The sequence below is a fragment of the Moschus berezovskii genome, chromosome 2, assembly GCF_049115385.1.
Source record: "Moschus berezovskii isolate FMDL1 chromosome 2, NW_MosBer_1.0, whole genome shotgun sequence".
Classification (NCBI taxonomy): domain Eukaryota; kingdom Metazoa; phylum Chordata; class Mammalia; order Artiodactyla; family Moschidae; genus Moschus; species Moschus berezovskii.
In genome coordinates this window covers 100,657,929-100,678,540 of record NC_142461.1, presented here as the reverse complement: position 1 = coordinate 100,678,540, position 20,612 = coordinate 100,657,929, and the positions used below count along the sequence as shown (strand labels likewise).

The 20,612-nt window shown below is 40.7% G+C and overlaps 1 protein-coding gene across 10 annotated transcripts in view; it reads right to left on the bottom strand.

Annotated features, from left to right (window-relative positions):
- PKP4 (plakophilin 4) overlaps positions 1–18,978 on the bottom strand; it is a 274,592-nt gene extending 255,614 nt beyond the window's left edge. For 5 of the 10 annotated variants that reach the window (XM_088829524.1, XM_088829530.1, XM_088829512.1 and 2 more), the window contains exon 1: positions 18,406–18,768. In XM_088829524.1, coding sequence (XP_088685650.1) covers positions 18,406–18,529 — 124 coding nt within the window. In that variant the 5' untranslated portion in view covers positions 18,530–18,768. Of the gene's footprint in view, positions 1–17,732; positions 18,368–18,405; positions 18,769–18,821 lie in introns of those variants that run through there. The other 5 variants (XM_088829507.1, XM_088829510.1, XM_088829546.1 and 2 more) reach the window with 3 other exon arrangements.
- Positions 18,979–20,612: the final 1,634 nt, after the last annotated feature.

Below are 20,612 nucleotides of genomic sequence, written 5' to 3'. Positions count from 1 at the left end.
ATGCTGAAGCTGAAACTCCAATACTTTGGCCACCTGATGAGAAGAGCTGACTCATTTGAAGAGACCCTGATGCTGGAAAAGATTGAGGGCAGGAGGAGAAGGGGACGACCGAGGGTGAGATGGTTGGATGGCATCACCGACTCAATGGACATGGGTTTGGGTGGACTCTGGGAGTTGGTGATAGACAGGGAGGCCAGGCGTGCTGCGGTTCATGGGGTTGCAAAGAGTCGGACACAACTGAGTGACTGAACTCAACTGAATGGATGGGGCCAGAAAAGTCAAAGAACAGGATTAATAATGATCAGGGAGTAAGGAGGATGGGTTATAAATCACTTAGCATGAAATTTATTCTGAATGTTATATCCATTTAGTTGCTTAGACATGCAAGTTTAATTTTTGTTTGATATAAGGGAGAAAATCCTACATGAAAAGATTCTGGATTAAATTTAGTATCAGATTTAATTTTTACAGCCAAGAACAATTAAATTGTCTGCTCAAATTTTCTGGATCACGAGAGCTATTCACACTGAAATGTCTAACGTTCTGCTCATTGTCAAAAAAAGGCCTTCAAGTGCTGACGCAAAAAATTGTGCTTTATTTCAAACTGTGCACATCACTGCAGTAACAGAAGCTCATCATACGTATGAGAGAAGACACACTGGAAGTAAGATTCATCTTTTCTTCTAGTTGCTCTGACATAAGCAGTAGCCTCCAACCTAAATATCAATGAATGCCTGTTTTAATATTCCTCCAATCTTATTCATAGTTACAAAATCAAGATAATCTCCTTCTTCTATTAACTGCCATTTATCAAACTAAGCATTATTTCAAAGAAATGAAGAGCTAGTCATTGAAAAATAATTCCATTTCAGATACCATATTAAACTTAACAAAGGCATTTAAACGTTTCTGACTACTGAAAGATTAAACATGGTTAACCTATTCAGTCTCATTCTACAGCTAGCCCAAACTTAAATAAATCTTATCATATGGCTTCTTAAAGATATAGAATGAAAATGTATTCTCCAGCTCTTCTCTCCTCCAAAAAGCTTTAAGAAGCTCAGCACAAAACTGAAAATTAAAGTGAATCCCAAAAAGGTGAATGAAAACTTATCTTCAGACTGACTCCATCAGTTCTAATGTCTTTACAAGCTAACTGAGTCCGACACACAGAAGGGTGTGCACGCTAGTTACAGCCAATTCTCTCCGTATGAGGCTCAATCACCTAGCTTCTTAAAAGCAGTGAAAAATGAGAATATAGGATACAGCATAGATTACAGTCCATGGGGTCACAAAGAGACAGACATGACTTAGTGACTGAACAATGACAAAAACAAATATAAAACATGAAACGTCAAGAAACATTTAAGTAATTCATTCAAATTGTACATCAGGATATTTTTTTTACTCTGAAGCTAGTTTATCGAAATTTAATAATCAGCTGAAATTTCTGTCTTAGATCAGCATGAAAAGAAAAAATAAGGAAGTGGGAGGTCTCTGCTTGGCTTTCCTGTGCTTGTTGAAGCAAGGTGATACTTTACACACTAAATTAATTCTATTCAGCAGGCTTTTTAACTGACTTTGCATACCCACACTTCAATGTGCTTAGGCAATATTTAACTTTCCAAACAAAAACTACAAATCAAAGCTGTTTAGAACAACTCTTTCTTTCTTTTATCCCCAGAATTGTGGACAAGCCCCTTGAAGACAGGCACTCTGTTTTATACCTCTGCTGCCCTGACAGGTCTCAGCCTGCCAACAGAATGCAGGAAAGGGAAAGGCTCTGGCAGACCTGAACTTCCACACTGATGAAGACAGTCGAGCCTCTCTGCAGTCAGTAAAGATGTTTCTGGCATTGCCGAGGCTCACCTGCTACTTTAATATCACTTCTCAGAGCGAATGCCCTGAATGTAGGACATAAACAAAGGGACGAGGCCTTCTGTGCATCGTTTCTGTACCCTTTCCCTAGGCCCCCTTCCCATACCAAGTACTGGGCCTCTGTAACAAATGGCTATGGATTAGAACTCCATGAATTCTACTGAAAATATCAAATGTTACCCCCAATAAAATTTTTTTAACCTCATGAAATTTTAAGTGAAGAGAAAAATAAGCTCACACATTCTTGTACAGCAAATGCTTTGTATAATTCAGTAATCAAATATTAACACTAAATAACAACTGTCTTGTTTTAGTATGAGGAACTGAACCACAAACTGAACTTATAGTTTATTCTGATACTCTTTCTATTCCTGTGACTCACTTATAATTTCCTTGCTCATGAAATTACCTATTTTTACAGATTTATTAGAAGGATTAGATAGGTATTAATAGAAATGCTTTGGAAACTGTAAAGTTATGTCATACTACTTTGTTAATTGAAAAGCATTTAATATTTTATTTCTAATTGGTCCCAGCTACACTCTATACTAGCTTCAACAGAATTTTCTGCAATGACAAAAATGCTCTGTATCTGCGTATTATTATAACACTTGCCCTATGTGGCTGTTCAACACTTAAAACGTGGCTAGTGAGGATAAGAAACTGAATTTTTAATTTAAATAGTCCATATGGTCAGTGGTTATCAGACTGGACATCATGGTAGACTAATCTTTTCACTGTCAAACAAAAAAGTTCAAGAGATAAAACTTTGTTTTCTCAGCCACAGTACTCACTCTTTTCAACATGGGACAGTACTATATAAAAATTAGAGACAACACCTTAGAGAAGTAAAACCCCCACTTAATATAGCATATCTGACAAAGAAATCTTTAAAAACAAACCATCAAAACTTCATTTTGACGTAGCTTATTTGACAACTGAGCTCTCCAAACTGTCTAAATGGCATACACCGGAGACTGCCATGTGCTAGGTGCTTTGCAAATAACTATTAATGAAAGAAGGATACGACAGACTGTTAATATACATCTCAGTAATCCTAAATTAGAGGTTAACCTGTCCACCAACATCACCAAAGGCACTACCTCCCTCTACTTTCTGAGAGAGCTCTACTTGAAATGTATCACTTGGTAGACAGCAAACGTACAAGAGAAGGGCTCTTCCTCAAGAGCTACAGTCAACTTGGAGGAAAGAGACAAGAGAGACAAGTTAACCAGCAGATGTTCAGTCCCAACAAAACAAGAGAAAAACCAACAGGGGGAGTTAAGCATTAAAACCCAGAGAAAAGAGGCATTTGGAGAAGGAGAGTGACCACCAGCCAGAATAGCTGATCAAAGTCTTGGAGGACCGTGAAGATTAAAACAGAGAGCTCAGGGAGGCAAGAACAGTGAGTAGAAGCCAGTTCTGCTGATGCAGAGGGTTCAGAAAGGAGAATAATTAAGGTTTGCTTGTGAAGGGCCTCCACTGGTAGACAAGTTGGAGTCTGAAGTGATCTTACAGAGTGGGGAATCACTTAAGGTTGGAGGGGAGAAGGACTGCTGCTGCTAAGTCGCTTCAGTCGTGTCCGACTCTGTGCGACCCCACAGACGGAAGCCCACCAGGCTCCCCCGTCCCTGGGATTCTCCAGGCAAGAACACTGGAGTGGGTTGCCATTTCCTTCTCCAATGTGTGAAAGTGAAAGTGAAGTCGCTCAGTCGTGTCCGATCCTTAGCGACCCTACGGACTGCAGACCACCAGGCTCCTCCATCCATGGGATTTTCCAGGCAAGAGTACTGGAGTGGCTTGCCATTGCCTTCTCCGGACTACTAAGATTATAAACAAAGTATTTCATTATTCATTCACCCAAAGCAGGCATCTGGTACTTTAAAAATATTATGTCAGGCACATTGATAGGTGAGGGTTACAATGAGAGCTGTGACACAGTGCTAACCTGGATAGCACTCAAAAAAGCCAGGAACACAGACGCAGGAACAACTTGAACACCATATGACACATATTTGTAGCAGAATCACATGCAAAGTGCTAAGAAGCACAGGTGGGAAGGTTTCAGTTGGAGAGAAGGGCCAGGAGGCTTCACCAAGGAGAGGATATTATGACCAACCTAGATAGTATATTGAAAAGCAGAGACATTACTTTGCCAACAAAGGTCCGTCTACTCAAGGCTATGGTTTTTCCCGTGGTCATGTATGGATGTGAGAGTTGGACTGTGAAGAAAGCTGATCGCTGAAGAATTGATGCTTTTGAATTGTGGTGCTGGAGAAGACTCTTGAGAGTCCCTTGGACTGCAAGGAGATCCAACCAGACCATTCTAAAGGAGATCAATCCTGGGTGTTCATTGGAAGGACTGATGCTAAAGCTGAAACTGCAATACTTTGGCCACCTCATGAGACGAGTTGACTCACTGGAAAAGACTCTGATGCTGGGAAAGGTTGGGGGCGGGAGGAGAAGGGGACGACCGAGAATGAGATGGCTGGATGGCATCACCGACTCTGTGGACGTGAGTTTGACTGAACTCCGGGAGTTGGTGATGGACAGGGAGGCCTGGCGTGCTGTGATTCATGGGGTCGCGGAGAGTCGGACACGACTGAGCGACTGAACTGAACTGAACTGAAGGAAAAGAAACCACAGGCTTACCAGAGGAGCGCGTACTAGTTACTTACCAAAAAGCCTTCAGGAAATATACAATTTGTTAGAAAGATCATATTTCTGTGAAATTAAAGGGTGCTGAGGTCATATTATTCAAATACAGAGAAACAATCAAATCCTTAAAAGCACAGTGTTGAAGAAGAATGTAACTGGATAAGCTATGGACATGAGTTTGAGTGAACTATGTGGACATGAGTTTGAGTGAACTCTGAGAGTTGGTGATGGACAGGGAGGCCTGGCATGCTGTGATTCATGGGGTCGCGGAAAGTCGGACACGACTGAGCGACTGAACTGAACTGAACTGAACTGATGGTCATCACTTCTCAGCTTTGATTTCAGAAGACCGTGAATGTAAAAGCATTGATAAAAATCTTAGAATAAATATAAACAATACAGAACAAGATATATGATCTGATGGTACTTTAACTATGAAAAGAAAACACATTTGACATTCAAGGTACAAAAGGACACTAATAAAAACAAAACAAATTATCAACTGTGATAATTTTATTTAGATCAGACACAATTTCAATGTTTTTCTCTGACAGAAATTGTATGCAAAAGCTGGGGGTTGGGGGGTGGAAACTGGGGAGAGGCGGAGAATGAAAAAGTTATGCTCTAGAAAACATCTTCTCTTCTAGGGAAAAAAGCAGACTCCTTGCCTTTAAAAGTTTCAGTTATGCTTGCTGGCTTCCACCTGACAAGTGAATGGATTCCAGTCACACACAAAGATACTGTCTTCATTTTAAATTCCTAGTTGGCCTATTAGGATGGCACACAATAAACTTGTTTTTCAAGAATGTCACCTACAGTTGTTTACATCAAATATAGGTGAAATTTTGAAAGAAGTAAGATTAACAAATACATTTCGAAATACAGTATTGTTATTGGAAATTAAATATACTTGCTATCTAAAACAAAACAAAATATAACAAAAAAACAAACCCTGAGGTTAAGCTACAGAGTAGCTTAATGAATTCCATTTTAAATCAATGATGAGGCTAATGTTCACAGCATTATTTAAAACTGCCAAGACATGGAAGCAATCTAAGTGCCGACGAACAGATAAAGAAAATGTGGTATATATATCCAATGGACTACTACACAGCTATGAAAAATGAAACACTGCCATTTGCAGAAACATGGATGGACTTAGAGGGCATTATGCTAAGTGAAACAAGCCAGAGAAAGACAAATACTGTACGATATCACATACACATGGAATCAAAAAAATACAACAAACCAGTGAATAAGAAAAGAAGCAGACTCACAGATATAGAGAACAAATTAGTTCTCTTTCTCTATATCCAAAAGGGAAAGGGAAGAGGGGAGGGGAATATATAAAGGTAGGGGATTTTGGGGTACAAACTATTAGGTATAAAATAAGTTACAAAGATGTACCATACAACAACTCGGGGAATGTAGCCAATATTTTATAATAAGTGAAAATGGACTATAACCTTTAAAAATTATGAATCACTATATACTGTACCAAAATCACTGCAGATGCTGATTGCAGCCAGGAAATTAAAAGACGCTTGCTCCTTGGAAGGAAAGTTATGACCAACCTAGATAGCATATTAAAAAGCAGAGACATTACTTTGCCAACCAAGTTCCGTCTGGTCAAGGCTATGGTTTTTCCCGTGGTCATGTATGGATGTGAGAGTTGGACTGTGAAGAAAGCTGATCGGCGAAAAATTGATGCTTTTGAACTATGGTGCTGGAGAAGACTCTTGAGAGTCCCTTGGACTGCAAGGAGATCCAACCAGTCCATTCTAAAGGAGATCGATCCTGGGTGTTCATTGGAAGGACTGATGCTAAAGCTGAAACTGCAATACTCTGGCCATCTCATGAGACGAGTTGACTTACTGGAAAAGAGTCTGATGCTAGGAGGGTTTGGGGGTGGGAAGAGACGGGGATGACAGAGAATGAGATGGCTGGATGGCATCACCGACTCTGTAGACATGAGTTTGAGTGAACTCCGGGAGTTGGTGATGGACAGGGAGGCCTGGCGTGCTGTGATTCATGGGGTCGCAAAGAGTCAGACACGACTGAGCGACTGAACTGAACTGAACTGATATACTGTACCACATAAAACCTGTATGCAGGTCAAGAAGCAACAGTTAGAACCCTGTATGGAACAGCTGATTGGTTCAGGATTGAGAAAGTACGACAGGGCTGTCCTGTTGTCACCCTGTTTATTCAACTTATATACTGAGCACATCATGAGAAATGCTAAGTTAGATGAGTTATAAACTGGAATTAAGAGAGGTGGGGGAAACATCAACAGCCTCAGATATGCAGATGATACCACTTTAATGGCAGAAAGTGAAGAGGAACTAAAGAACCTCTTGATGAGAGTGAAAGAAGAGAATGAAAAATCTGGCTCAAAAATCAATATTAAAAAAACTAAGATCATGGCATCCAACCCCTTTACTTCATGGCAAATAGAGGGGGGAACGGTGGGAGCAGTGACAGATTTCCTCTTCTTGGATTCTAAAATTACTGCATTACTGTGTCCAATACAGCATACTAACGCATATATATGGAATTTAGGAAGATGATAACTATAACCCTGTATACGAGACAGCAAAAGAGACACAGATGTATAGAACAGTCTTTTGGACTCTGTGGGAGAGGGTGAGGGTGGGATGATTTGGGAGAATGGCCTTGAAACATGTATATTACCGTATGTGAAACGAATCGCCAGGCCAGGTTCAATGAATGATACAGGATGCTTGGGGCTGGTGCACTGGGATGACCCAGAGGGATGGGATGGGGAGGGAGGTGGGAGGGGGGTTCAAGATGGGGAACACATGTACACCCGGGGCGGATTCATGTCAATGTATGGCAAAACCAATACAATAATGTAAAGTAATTAGCCTCCAATTAAAATAAATTTAAAAAAATAATAAAATTACTGCAGATGATGCCTGCCGCCATGAAATCAGAAGATGACTGCTTCTTGGCAGAGAAGCTATGACAAACCTAGAAAGTGTGTTGAAAAGCAGAAACATTACTCTGTCGACAAAGGTCCATATAGTCAAGGCTATGGTCTTCCCAGTGGTCACATATGGTTATGAGAGTTGGACTGTGAAGAAGGCAGAGCACCAAAGAATTGATGCCTTGGAACTGTGGTGCTGCGAAGACTCCTCAGAGTCCCCTGGACAGCAAGGAGATCAAACCAGTCAATTTTAAAAGAAATCAATCCTAAATATTCTTGGAAGGACTGATGCTGAAGCTGAATTTTGGTCACCTAATTTGGTCTCCTAATTTTGGTCACCTGAGGCGAAGAGTCAACTCACTGGAAAAGTCTCTGATGCTGGGAAAGATTAAGGGCAGAAGGAGAAGAGGGCATCAGAGAATGAAACAGCTGGATGGCATCACTGATGAAATGGACATGAACTTGGGCAAACTCCGGGAGATGGTGAGGGACAGGGAGGCCTGGCATGCTGCAGTCCTTAGGGTCGCAAAAAGTTAGACACAACTGGGCAGCTAAACAACAAATATATCATACACCTGTAACTTACATAACATTGTCCATCAACTATACTTCAATAAAATAATAAAATAAAACCAAAGATGGGGCTTTGCTAAAAACAAGGTAAACTCATAGAAGGCAGTATTTGTGGGGGGAAAAAAAAGATAAAAGATTTGACTTTACAGACAAGTTTTTGTAATTTACCAAAGCTATAAATCTAACTTTTAAATTACTGAGATCACATGTAATTCCGTGTATAATTATAGAAAAGAAGCTCTAAAATTATAATTTAACCCAGTAATTGCATTCCTGGACATCTCCCCCAGAGAAATATAAACTTATGAAAACATAAAAACCTGTACAGATAGTTCTAGTAGCTCTGTAAATTAAAAAATAAATTCAGATGTCCTTCAAAGTGTGAGTGGTTAAACTATGGTACATTCTTATTATAGAATACTACTCAGCAACAGAACAGGAGAGAATACTAGTACATGTTAACAACCTGCTTGAATTTCTAAAATATTATGCTGAGTAGAAACAAAAAACTCTCTCAAGTTGCATACTGTATGATTTCATTTATGTAATATTCTTAAAATGGTGAAATTATAGAAATTACACAACTAACGTAACATACATAGAAAGAGGACAATTAGTGGTTCCTAGGAATTAAGGAGGGGATGAGGTGGAAGAGAAGTGGAAGTGCGATTTCAAAAGGGCCACATAAGGGTCCCTGGAAGTGATGGAAATGTTCTGCATCTTGACTGCATTGATGTCAAGGTACAGGATATAATACGGTACTATAGTTCTGCAAGATGTTACCATTAGGGGAAATGGGTGATGGGTTACCTAGGATGTGTGTATTATTTCTTATAAGTGCCTGTGAGTTCATAATCATATCACAATTAAACATTTTTAAATTATAACTTATTCAAATTTTATCACATTGATTACTTGAGGTTGGGGAAGGAACCACCAAAATGTTTAAGAGTATTTCTAACTACACTGTCAAAACCAAATAAAGATTTGCTATACCCACAAGGTCAAAACAAGCTGTGAAATTTCCTGGTTTTTTTTTTTTTCTGATTATTAATGTGTATTTAATTTTACAGTTTTAATTATACTTGTATTATTTTAGTAACTTTTTCCTTTGAAAGACTCCATGTGCTTAGAAATGCATCTACTTTTCTTTTTTACTTCAATTCATCAACTGAACATACAAAAGATATTACTAATTCACGAAAGGCAAGGACATAGAAAGTTCTCTCAATGTCACACAGCCAAAGCCTGACCACGCTGGAGCTGGTGCTCTGTAGCTACACATCAATAGCCTGAGAAGGAGAGCAGTATGTAAACGCATCTCACCACAGTTATAAACCGCGCAATAATGAACACGGACCAGTCTGTCTAAAAGGTTCTAATGTTTTTAGCAAGTAATTTGATATAAAGAATTATTTATCTAGCAAGTTGCATTATAATGGTAATTGTTTAAATAAGGCAAGAGTGCATTTTTCCATTGAAACATGAACAATAAATAGTTTTGAGCATGTAAGACCAAAACAGTTTATAAAAGTAGTAAACAAAAGTAAAGAGGGCTGCTAATAGATTTATCCAAGAGTTGTAGGTGAGGGTATGCCAAGGTTGCAATTAAAAACCCATTAATTCTACTGAGATATCTAGAAAGACAGCAAGTCAAGATTCCGTTCCATTCCATCGCTCAGTCGTGTCCGACTCTTTGCGACCCCATGGACTGTAGCCTACCAGGCTTCTCCATCCATGGGATTCTCCAGGCAAGAATACTGGAGTGGGTTACCGTTTCCTTCTCCAGGGGATCTTCCCGACCCAGGGATCGAACCCGGGTCTCCCGCATTGGAGGCAAATGCTTTAACCTCTGAGCCACATTAAGTCACGCAAAAACACAGAGTCTCTGCCCTCAAGTAGCTCAGGGAAGCAGAAGAACCAAAGGAACTTGGAACTGATATATTCTGGTGTTGCTTCTATGGAAAAGTGTATTCAGAGTTCTGATGAAGTAACTCATAGAGAATATTTTGGAAGATTGACACCTGCCAATACACTATCCAGAAATATCAAACTGACACATATTTTTTCTGTATGGACAGTCTGAGTTAGACACTTAACAAATGAGTTGCTTACTGCAGGTCTCAAAATAATAGTTCTTGTGAAAGTCCAATTGCGTTTTCTGATTCCTTTTTGTGTGTGTGTGGTGCTTTTTTAAAAACTGACTTTTCTGCTTATTCAGTCATTGACAAACTGACAATAAGTGGGAAATTCCCATCACTGCATCAGTCTGAGATTCAAGGTATGATTCAATGAGACCATTTATTCTAGCAGATGTCACAAGAGATTTTCAAAACATTCTTTTAGTTATTCATAACAACTACAGGGAGTATTTTCAATAACAGATAATAAGTTTGGACTTATAAAGGAACACAAATTGCCTAAAGAATAAAAAAAAAAACACAATAAACCAAAGTAATGCAATATGAAGATAAGAACTTACCTAAAATGGTAGTTCTTAAGGCATAAATTATGTTTCTTCATATATAATGAATTTTCACTGATTAAAATCTTTTCTGAAATCACTTTATTATTGGTAGGAAGCACTTTTTCAAATGCAAGTTTTTCTAAAGAAAGCAACTGATAGTGCTTAACACAGCTGTCTATCTGGACTCTGGTAATATATCACATAACACACACATAGAAAGTAGGTTTAGCTAAAACCTAGTTAATACAAAGTCATTTTACAGCTCATCCTTAACACTTACAGAACAATTTTGCATGTTTATTTATATACCAAAGTTTTCTAGGACAATTTTTTTCAGTTCATTATGTCTTATCTTCCCCAACTAGATTGTGAAATTAATCACTGCTTCCTCAAAGATGCAGCCTGAATACTGAATCCAACACAGACGACAAAACTCCCCAGGAAAAATCACTTTTTGGCCATGAGGTCTAGCACTGAGTCTGATACAGAGCAGGGGACAGATGAATGTTAACTCAATGGAATCAAAATGAATCATGTATCTTTTTTAGATAAGAGGTATGTAATTCAGAACACAGCTCTTCACACACAGTAGAACTTCAGCAAATACCTGAAGTGCTACTTGTATTCAGTCCCCTCACATGGACCTCTGGTGGTACTTAGGACAAGAAGTAACTTTTGAATAGATTAGCCTGTTTCCCATTCAATCGAAGATGCAAAGTATCAGACAGAATGATGAACTTCACTGCAAAGTGGTTATTACTGGTTTTCACATTGAATGTTTATAATTCTCTTAAAGGTATAGTAACGTAAGAGTGGGTTTAAGTGTGTACTTTGATCACAATGAGAATTCTATCAATATTGCATTATTAGCAATATAACTGATTCTTTTTGAAAATAATGTACTTATTGTATTAGCAAAGGGAAACAGCCAATCTCAATAAGTTTTTAAACAACTGCATATGAATGTATACAGATATAAATTCTATAGAAATTTGCCCCCTTTGTGGGAGAGAGAAGGATTCATGTCAAAATCTCTTCACTTGATTTTTTAATTGCTTTTTAAAAAAACAACACAGATCCCAGAGCACAAATTTAAGTAAAATATCATTCTGTTGAACTACACTACACCTTCTAAACACTGGTTGGTTGTTTATGTGCTAAAAAATTACAGTTAAATGAAAGTACCTATATTCTATGATGAGAGGTGGATGAATGAGCTCCACTCATGGAAAAGCAACAGTTTCTCCAGAGGAACAACTCTCAGTTGTTTAATTTCTTTGAAGACAAATCAAACCTCTGAGGATAAATAAGACCAAAACAAATGATAAGCGAGTCTTTCTCATTTTAACAAGACCAGTTTGATCTAACCACCACTTAAATTCTCTTCTGTTTCTATCCAACTTCCAGAAAATTTAATCTCAACAAGAGGTTAAGCCTCAAATGTGTACAGTAGACTGGCTGTTAACAAATGAGTCCAAGAAGGTAGCCACTAACTCAGCCACTATGGGGACAAATGTTTGTCTGGCTGCAACATTTATATTTTTAGGAGTTGAGCATTTCAGATGTATAACTTCAATCTTCTCCCCTTACCCCAGAGGGTAAACTGTAATAAATTCTTGAGAAGACAGTACATTCTTGCCAAGGAGAAGAATGCAGCAGAATGAGCATGCTCGCTGTGCTAAAGTGAAGCGTAAGCCCCAGAAGGACCCTCGAGGGCATCTGGCCCTGCCTCTTCATTTTACAAGATGAGAGAGCCAGAGCACAGAGGAGTTAAACGCCTTACTCACGGGACGCATACCAGCTTAGTAGCGTCTAGGACCAGAGACTCTTTATTAAATTACTGTCTGTTGGTTTACATCAAGTATCTTCCAAAATTTTCTTCTAGTCTTTCTTGCTTTTGTAGTTTCCTGCCAATTTCAAGTGTGAATTTCAGACAGAAATGGCAGAAAAGAGTTTCTTTACAAGGTGCATTTTAGTTCATAAATGATTATACTAGCATTTTCTTCATACATTGACTAGCAAAGACACTGCACATAATGACCACAGTTAGAATTACAAATATCACAGTAGTATACACATTTAAAAGGTATGCTTTACATTTTCAAGTGCATAATACTATCAGTTTTTACCTTTTAAACATACTAGTTTATTAAGCTGTTTACCCAAACCTCCTACACATGATGGTTAGTGTTGTTTACATGCCTCAAGTACTGCATGCCTAAGGAAGGTCCAACTTCCCTATTTTATAAATGCCCTTAGTTTATTTATTTTGATCAATTCTCTTCTTTAAAGGCAATCTCTTGCAAACCATCCAGTTCATAATATTTTTTGTTTGGTAGTTTTCTTTCCTGAAATATCCTATTCAGATCCATAATCATATTGACTAAGTTCACAGAAAACAAGCCAATAATTTGCCCGGGACACAGCAGATGCCACAGAAAGCATTATTAAGTACCACAACATGAGAATAAAAACTACTTGATGAATTAAGGCCGTCCCTCAGCCAGGCCCTGCTTTAAGTGCTCTACACACATTAGCCCATTCAGTCCTCAAAACCACCAGATGAGGTGGACAGTTTTGTCACTCTGTTTTACAGGGGAGCAGAACAAGATCCAGAGAGCTTAGACAATTTACCAAGTTAGACACCTTGCAAAAAGAGCCAGAATTGAACTATGACACTCTGGCTGCTACTTATGATTCCCTGGCCTAAACTACACTGGTTCACCTTGAACTAAAGTGGGGCTAAGTAGGTACTTTAAAAACATTATATGGTCTATTCTCTTCCCCTCACTTTCCAAAATTAAACTGTTAAAAAAAAAACAAAGTCATTTAAATGAACACAAAGGAGAATCAGGAGTCTCAAAAGAGAACCCAAATCTCCTGTTGTTATGATTTGGGATAGAAGGGAAAACAGGACTGATTACATACAGGAATGCTTTTGAAACCATTTTGTTTTCTTAAAAAACAAACAAACCAAAAAACCCTGAGAACTCTGGGAACCTTGAGTTGAAATATATCTTAGATCAATGCAATCCAAACCCTGTAACTTTAAAAGTAGGAAGCTGTAACCTAAATATTAAATGGTTTGTCAAGGTTATATGGTTTAATGGCAGATCTTCTAATTCCTGGCTTAGGGTGCTTTTCACCTCCTTTTCATGTTTGCAATTAAAGAGAGAGCTTACAGTGGACCAGAATTTCAGATACCACCTATCCAGTGTTTTAAAAGTCTATTTGTAATGGGCTGTGTAAAACATAATAAAACACTATATTCAAAGTTCTAGACCCCCAAAGCCTGCACAGTATGCTGATAACCTATCTTCAACCTCACATCTCACCTTTCATATTCATATATAATATCATTTTTATGACAAAAATGCACATCTGCTCTAAATTCAACCCACAACACTAGGCGCCAATTTCTATATTCTATATAAGTGGCTCTTGAAAGGGGGCTTTTTCTGGCTCTCCAAGCAGGCAGATGCATTGATGGTGGTGTTTTTGATGGTGGTGGTGGTATGTGTGTTGTGGGGAGAAAGGACAGGGATGCAGATTAGGGAAGAGCAGAATAAACATCCTTGGATATTTGTAACTCACTAAACTCACTGAATAAAGCAACAATTATAGAAGTTAAACATGCCTTGTTTGTTGGTATAAAAAGGGTTACCGATTCCTTTGATCCTTTCCCTCTCCACACTTAATTTGTGAGTTCTGGACTCTGTGAAGACTATATGATATACTGTCCTTTAGAGAATGGCATCTAACCAATCCTCAGGCATTACTCGCTTCATGAAAAATGCTTCACCATGACATGACTTAAAATAATTCAAATACTTCCATATTTTAATTTATATAATTTATAGTATTAAAAATGTAGTTTAATTTCTAATGATATTTTATCACTTGCAATGAATCACTATATCACTATATATGAGTCATAATAAACTATAATATTATTAAGACTATGAATAATGAAATGATCAGCAATGTAGCCAACACTTGCTGCTGCTGCAAAGTCACTTCAGTCGTGTCCAACTCTGTGTGACCCCAGAGATGGCAGCCCACCAGGCTCCGCTGTCCCTGGGATTCTCCAGGCAAGAACACTGGAGTGGGTTGCCATTTCCTTCTCCAAGCCAATACTTACTGGTATATCAAATAAAAGTAAATCATTACATTAAAAAAAAAAGAAAATCCACACAGACCAATGACAAATGGAATGTCTGCAGCATTCTAAACTGAAACAAAGGCCACCATCATGTAATGTCCCCAATTTAGTTATGGCAACATAGCCTCCAAAAGATGAACATAATTCCACTGAATTATTGAAGTGACAGAGGGAGCAACTTTTGAATGACATACATACAACTTCTCAAATGCAACCAGCAAGCACATGAATCATTGCTGTTTGTGACTGAGGGCCTGATCCCCTTTTCCTAAAAGAAACTTGTTATTTTCCACTGCTGGGCATCAAACTGATTTGCTAACTGTTATCATCACTTATTGGCAGTATCCCAAGTCTTATATCCAGGTATACTTAAAGTTCTACTTTGTCTGTCTTATCTCTCTGTTTGCAGCTATTTGTAGTTACAGTTTGGGCATGAAATAGTTACTGGATGCTGTCAACATATCCAGTTCATTGGTGTTATGAATTAGATTTTTTTCCCCTCTTCATTGCAGGAAAGGCACTACAAAACCATTTAACACATTGAGGAAGTAATTATCTCCCAGTACACTGAAGGTGTGAAGGTAACTTCCCAAAGTGACATACAATTCCATGAATGTTTAATCCCTAGCAGAACCCTTGACTAACCTCTACTTCATTTTTCTTTTAAAAAGGAAGCAATAATATCCACTTCAGAAGGAAGCAAATTAGGGACATCCCTCTTGACTGAAATTAAAAAAAAAAAAAAAAAAAAAGCTTCTGGAGAACCTCAAAAGACCTGAACATTTCAAAGCAGTAGGTGAGGCACTGGATGTAAGTGACTGGCATCATCCAGGGTCTGGAAATTCTCTGTTTAAATCAACCCCTGGTCAACAACAAGGGAATAACTCAGTGTGAAAACTGACAATAATTGGATTTTTAAAAATTAAGCAAATTTAAGAGCTTTAAACTAAAATCCCTTTCCCAATTTGTACAGAAAGGAAAGAAAATTGTAACTCTGACTTAATATAGACAATCCAAATACTCAAGGTTATAAAATTGCTAAAGTTCCTGTTGAATTGAGTTTGGTAGTAGTTTCCTGAAATTCAAATGATGTCAGAACCACTGAGAGAATTAGATTTGGTTTATTCAGCTTGTAAATATGCAGCAGTAGCCTTTTTTCCCCCTCCTGGATGAATGCCAGCTGCTCCTACTTTCTGCTTACCTTCTCTTACTTGGGCTTTCCATCACTACCTTGGCCCTCTATTTCCTTCCAAAAACAACATGGGTAAGAATTAAGATAACTGGACATTTGTCCCCCAATTTAGAGTCTTCTATATAACATATAAGACATGAAGGACAGCACTTTCTCTTCTATAATAGTGAGAGTTGGGGAGGGAATGATTGAAAATAGTTTGTTATTTTACTGTGAACGATAATCAATTTTAAAACTTCTTCTCTTCAAATATCAGTAACAAATAGACTATAATTCTAACTGAAAGCCTACCTTGAAGCATGTAAAACTACCTGTACAGCCAATCATATATATCAATGTATATACATATTTTCTATATACCTGAATGGGCTATTTCAATTTCTAATGTAGTAGAGAAACTGTGTTTTTACTTTCTAATATTCATATCACATCAAATATGCACGTGTTAAACTCTGCTGTGAGGAGTGTGTTACATAATAAGTTTCCTATTCACATCTCCAAACACTTCTCAATATCCAACACAGTGTTACTAATTCTAATTTAGAGGTTTAGCTAAACCTCTAAATTAGAAGGCCCACTTACTATGAACATATCTGAAAAACAATGTAGCAGCCGAAAGACACAACTTTATCCAGCACAAAGTTTTCTTCTTTTCTCTTTTTCCTTTCCCGTTGGATCCTTAACCAAATGAAAGGCTCTCATTTTATACTTTTCAGTGCCCTTGATCCCTACACAGAAGGTGTTAGTAGACAGCTGGACAATCAACTATTTTCCTGAATCTGATACAAAATAGCCAAGCATGGAGAGGCTTATAGTAAATTCAACCTCGAAAGCAAACTGTGTCGAATAAATGCACACATAGTATACTTTTCCAAATCCAGAAATACTTATTTTGGACATAAACTGTTCTCATGTTGATGAGCATGAGAGAATGCTACCATTTTCCGTGACTGTTTCACTGATACCAGAAAGGAAAATACTTTCTACAGCAATACGCTACATTTAAAAGGAGAAGTGGTCTTCTACTTTACCTTTTAAAATAAGACAATCTAAGCCCTGTTCTAGCAAAGCAACTTCTGTCAAAAATTTGCTTTTCTGCATTAAGGAAAATAAAATCTGACCAAAACTATATACTAATCATTTTGGATTTTACACACAAATAATCACCATTCTTTAAAAGTCGTAGACCTGTATTTTTATTTTACGTTCAAATTCGGTGCCAAAAGAGAAGAAAGAACTGCGACCTCAAGTAATAAATTAATCTATACATCATCTGTAGTACCCCGTTACTTCCAATGGTAACTGACACGCCCCGAATTTAACTGTACCAGACGGTCCTATCTGTCCCATCGCTGACCAAACACTGCTTCTCTGTTTCTATTCATTATGGAATGTAAGAGGTCTAAACACAGCCCAGTATGAGAGAAAAAAATTACAATTTTTATGACAGCAAAGTGATGCATTCAAGTTATCTCCTGAAGAACATCCCCGTCCATGAGCATTAACAGACATTTTTTTTGATATAGCCAAAATACGTTGGCTGTAAGCTCATTACTCAAAGAACCTTAGGCACCCTTTCCTGCAGATCAAAAAAACAACAACAACAAAAAAAAAAACTCGTAAAATCCAGGCACTATTTAAACCTTGCAAACCAAGTTGCCAAGAACCTTGTGCAATTATCAATAACCTTGGTTATACCGCCATCGGCACGAAATTCACGGTCCTGGAGACCAATGCAGCAAAATCCCAGACGAAAGACTAGCTGAAGCCCGACAGAACTGCCGCGCTTCCCCTCCGCCGCCCTCTGCCGCATGAAGAAAAGCCAGGGGAGGAGAGGAGTGGAGAGGCTCACCAGCTCCGAAGATGCTCCGGTGACCTCTGGCTGCTGAGCGAGAGCTGGGCTGGGGAAGGCTCTAGCTCTGCCGCGGCGGGCCGCGTGGACTAGGCTCCCGGTGCATTCCTCGCATTCCTGCACAATCTGTCGCCAGCCGAAGAGCCCGCGGTGCGCGTCCCCCCCGGACACACACACCTGCTTACTGCTGCGCCTCTACTGCCCGCTCTCGCTGTTTGTCGCACTCAGCCAACACGCAGCCAAATTTCGGCCCAGCCGCTCAGTCCCTCGCTTCCCGGGTAGAGGGGGATAGAGAGAGGGGTGGGCAGCGCCAGCGGCGGGCAGAGACACTCTATCCGCCCGGGGGTGCCGCAGCTCCTCTTCAACTCCTGGCAGCGAGAGAAGGAAGCGGCCGCGCAAGAGGGCAGCCGGGGAAGCTTGCGGCTGGAGAACCGGGAGGGGCGGAGCGTGAGGATACACGGCGAGGAGAGGGGCGCACTGGCCAGGGTGGGTGGGCAGGACCGGCTAGAAGCGCGGGACTCCGGGCAAACGCAAGACAGCACGGGCAGAAGGGACGTGGGAGGAGGGGGGTGGGGGGCAAGGTGCAGGAGTTGGGGCTGGAGGGAAGGACGGGCCGCCCCGAGGGTTCGGGAAGGCGGGCGCCCAGGGGTGTTGGGGGCGCGAGGCGGCGTACCAGGCGGGCAGGAGAGGGGAAGCCTCCCGGCAGACGTCCAGGAGGGCTCGGCGTGGCGCTCAAGTTTGGGGTTGCGGGCCCTAGATCCAAAAGGGCCAACGCGGGGAGGGGTCGTGCGCTGCATGTAGGGGAGACTGGGGGAAGAGTAATCGCCGGGAAAAGCAAATGGAGGGTGAAACTTGTGCGCCTACCGGGGGGAGGGGAGCAGGCAGGCGAGTGCGGGCAGGAACACGAGGCGGGGCAGGAAAGCCGAGGCGGCCGCGAGGCGGCGGGGACGGAGTAACGGGAGGGAGGCGCCCGTCCCCGTCCCTCCCCGCGCCCCTCGCAGGCAGGTCTCGTCTCCGGCCCGAGGGGGCGAGGGCCGGGGGTCTTGTGCGCAGGAGTCTCCGCGCCTTCCCGCGAGCCCGCACACTTACTTTCCACGTTAGGCAGCAGCCGCCGTCGCTCCGGGGATCAGCAACATCGGCGCGGTGGGGTCGCCGCTGCGGCACTCGAAAAAATTAAAAAAGTGCCGCGGCCGAGCGGCTGCCCGCCCCTCCCTCCCCCACCCGCCCCCTACCTCGGAGCGGCTCTCCCACCACCCCAGGCGGCGGCGGTGGCCAACTTGCCCCGCTACCCCTTGCCCATGGTGCCGCCTCCGCGGCCGGCGTCGACGCGGACTCAGCCCCGGAGCCCCCTCTACTGCCCAGAGGCCGCCGCCGCCCGCCCAGCCGCCAGCCCGCCTGCCCAGCCAGCACCAGGCTCCCGGGAACGTCAGCACGCCGCCGTCTCCGGACCTGCTCCCTGCCTACCCCATTGGTCGGAAGGAGAAGGCTGGCCCTTCCCATTGGACCGGCCCTCATATTGAACTGACCAATGGAAACTGAGGTTTCAGGTCGCCATAGAGACCGATGCTGTTAAGAGCGAGAGGGCCTGAAGAAGGTGGGGAGTGAGGATGAAGGTGTCTCTGGCTTTGGGTGCGGGAGGGGGTGAGGAAAGAGCTACCGAGGGATTCCTGAGTGCTGATTGAAATTGGGACAGCTTTCGCTTTGTCTCCCTGTCAAACCCAGCTGTGCATGGAAGGGTTAGTCCGTCGCGTCAAAGGCAGGGACAGATGAGCCCCTAAAGGAATCCTTGAGGACCTGGGAGTGGGCGTTTCACTTTTTCTGCGATTAGGGAGTCCCTCGGCCTCTGCCCTTTGGCCTTTGGCACGTGTGCAGCTTCTGCTTCTACAGGTGAGTTTGCACCCCATCCCTTAAATCATTGCTTCTTCCTGACGTCAGTGATCCACATCAAATCTACTTGTTCTTCCCAACCACTCCCCCTTCCCTGGTGTGGATCTTGCAACAAAATTTTGGATCTAAAGACTTAAAGGAGACTAAACGTCATTTAAAGATTTCCTTTGGGTGATATTTTGATGATGAAACAGGCTGACGTATTGTATGATGGATGTCATCTAGTCAATGCATGAGATGTGTTCCCTGCTTCCCAAAGAAAACCTCTAATCTCTCCATTGAAGGATATTTATTAAACGCCCATCTGTGTGCATTCTGCACTATAAGCTTGACAGGTGCATGCTCTTTCCCCTAAGAGTTGGCCCCTAAGGTGGGCCAAGACACAGGCAATTGATCCTTCATGTCTTCTGATGATTTCACAAGAGAGTAAAGGAAATAGATTACACTTGGTAGATTTTGTTTCCTGCGTATTTTCAAGTTTATCTCTAAATCTAATAAATAAACAGACATGGAGTCACACAGAAAATCTTGAGCTTTAATTACGATTGCTTTGCTTTCATTTAAAGTCACTTTGCTAGTTTGTAAATACCAATTGTTTTTTGTAAATAAACTTCATATCTAGATACTAGCTATTAAAATAGAACTTTGTGAACATATTGGGCTTTTAAGCATTTTATTGTTTTGTGATATAGTCACTGATATTCTTATGTTCCTTCCTTTTGTTGATTTTGCCATTTTTACACTATTTTTTTTTTTTTTTAAGTAAGAAGACTATGTTTAGGCTACTGCCCTTCAGTTTGGAGGGACCATATTGTATGAAAAAACTGATAGAATTTTGGAAATTACAAATATTTTGTTAACAGCAACAGATTAATGTGTGTGCAAGCCACATATGTCTTTCTACTGTCCTGAATTTTAAGTTGGATAATATGCTATTGTTTGTTATCTTGCCATAATTAAAAATTACAAAAATAAACAAGAATTGTTCAAAGG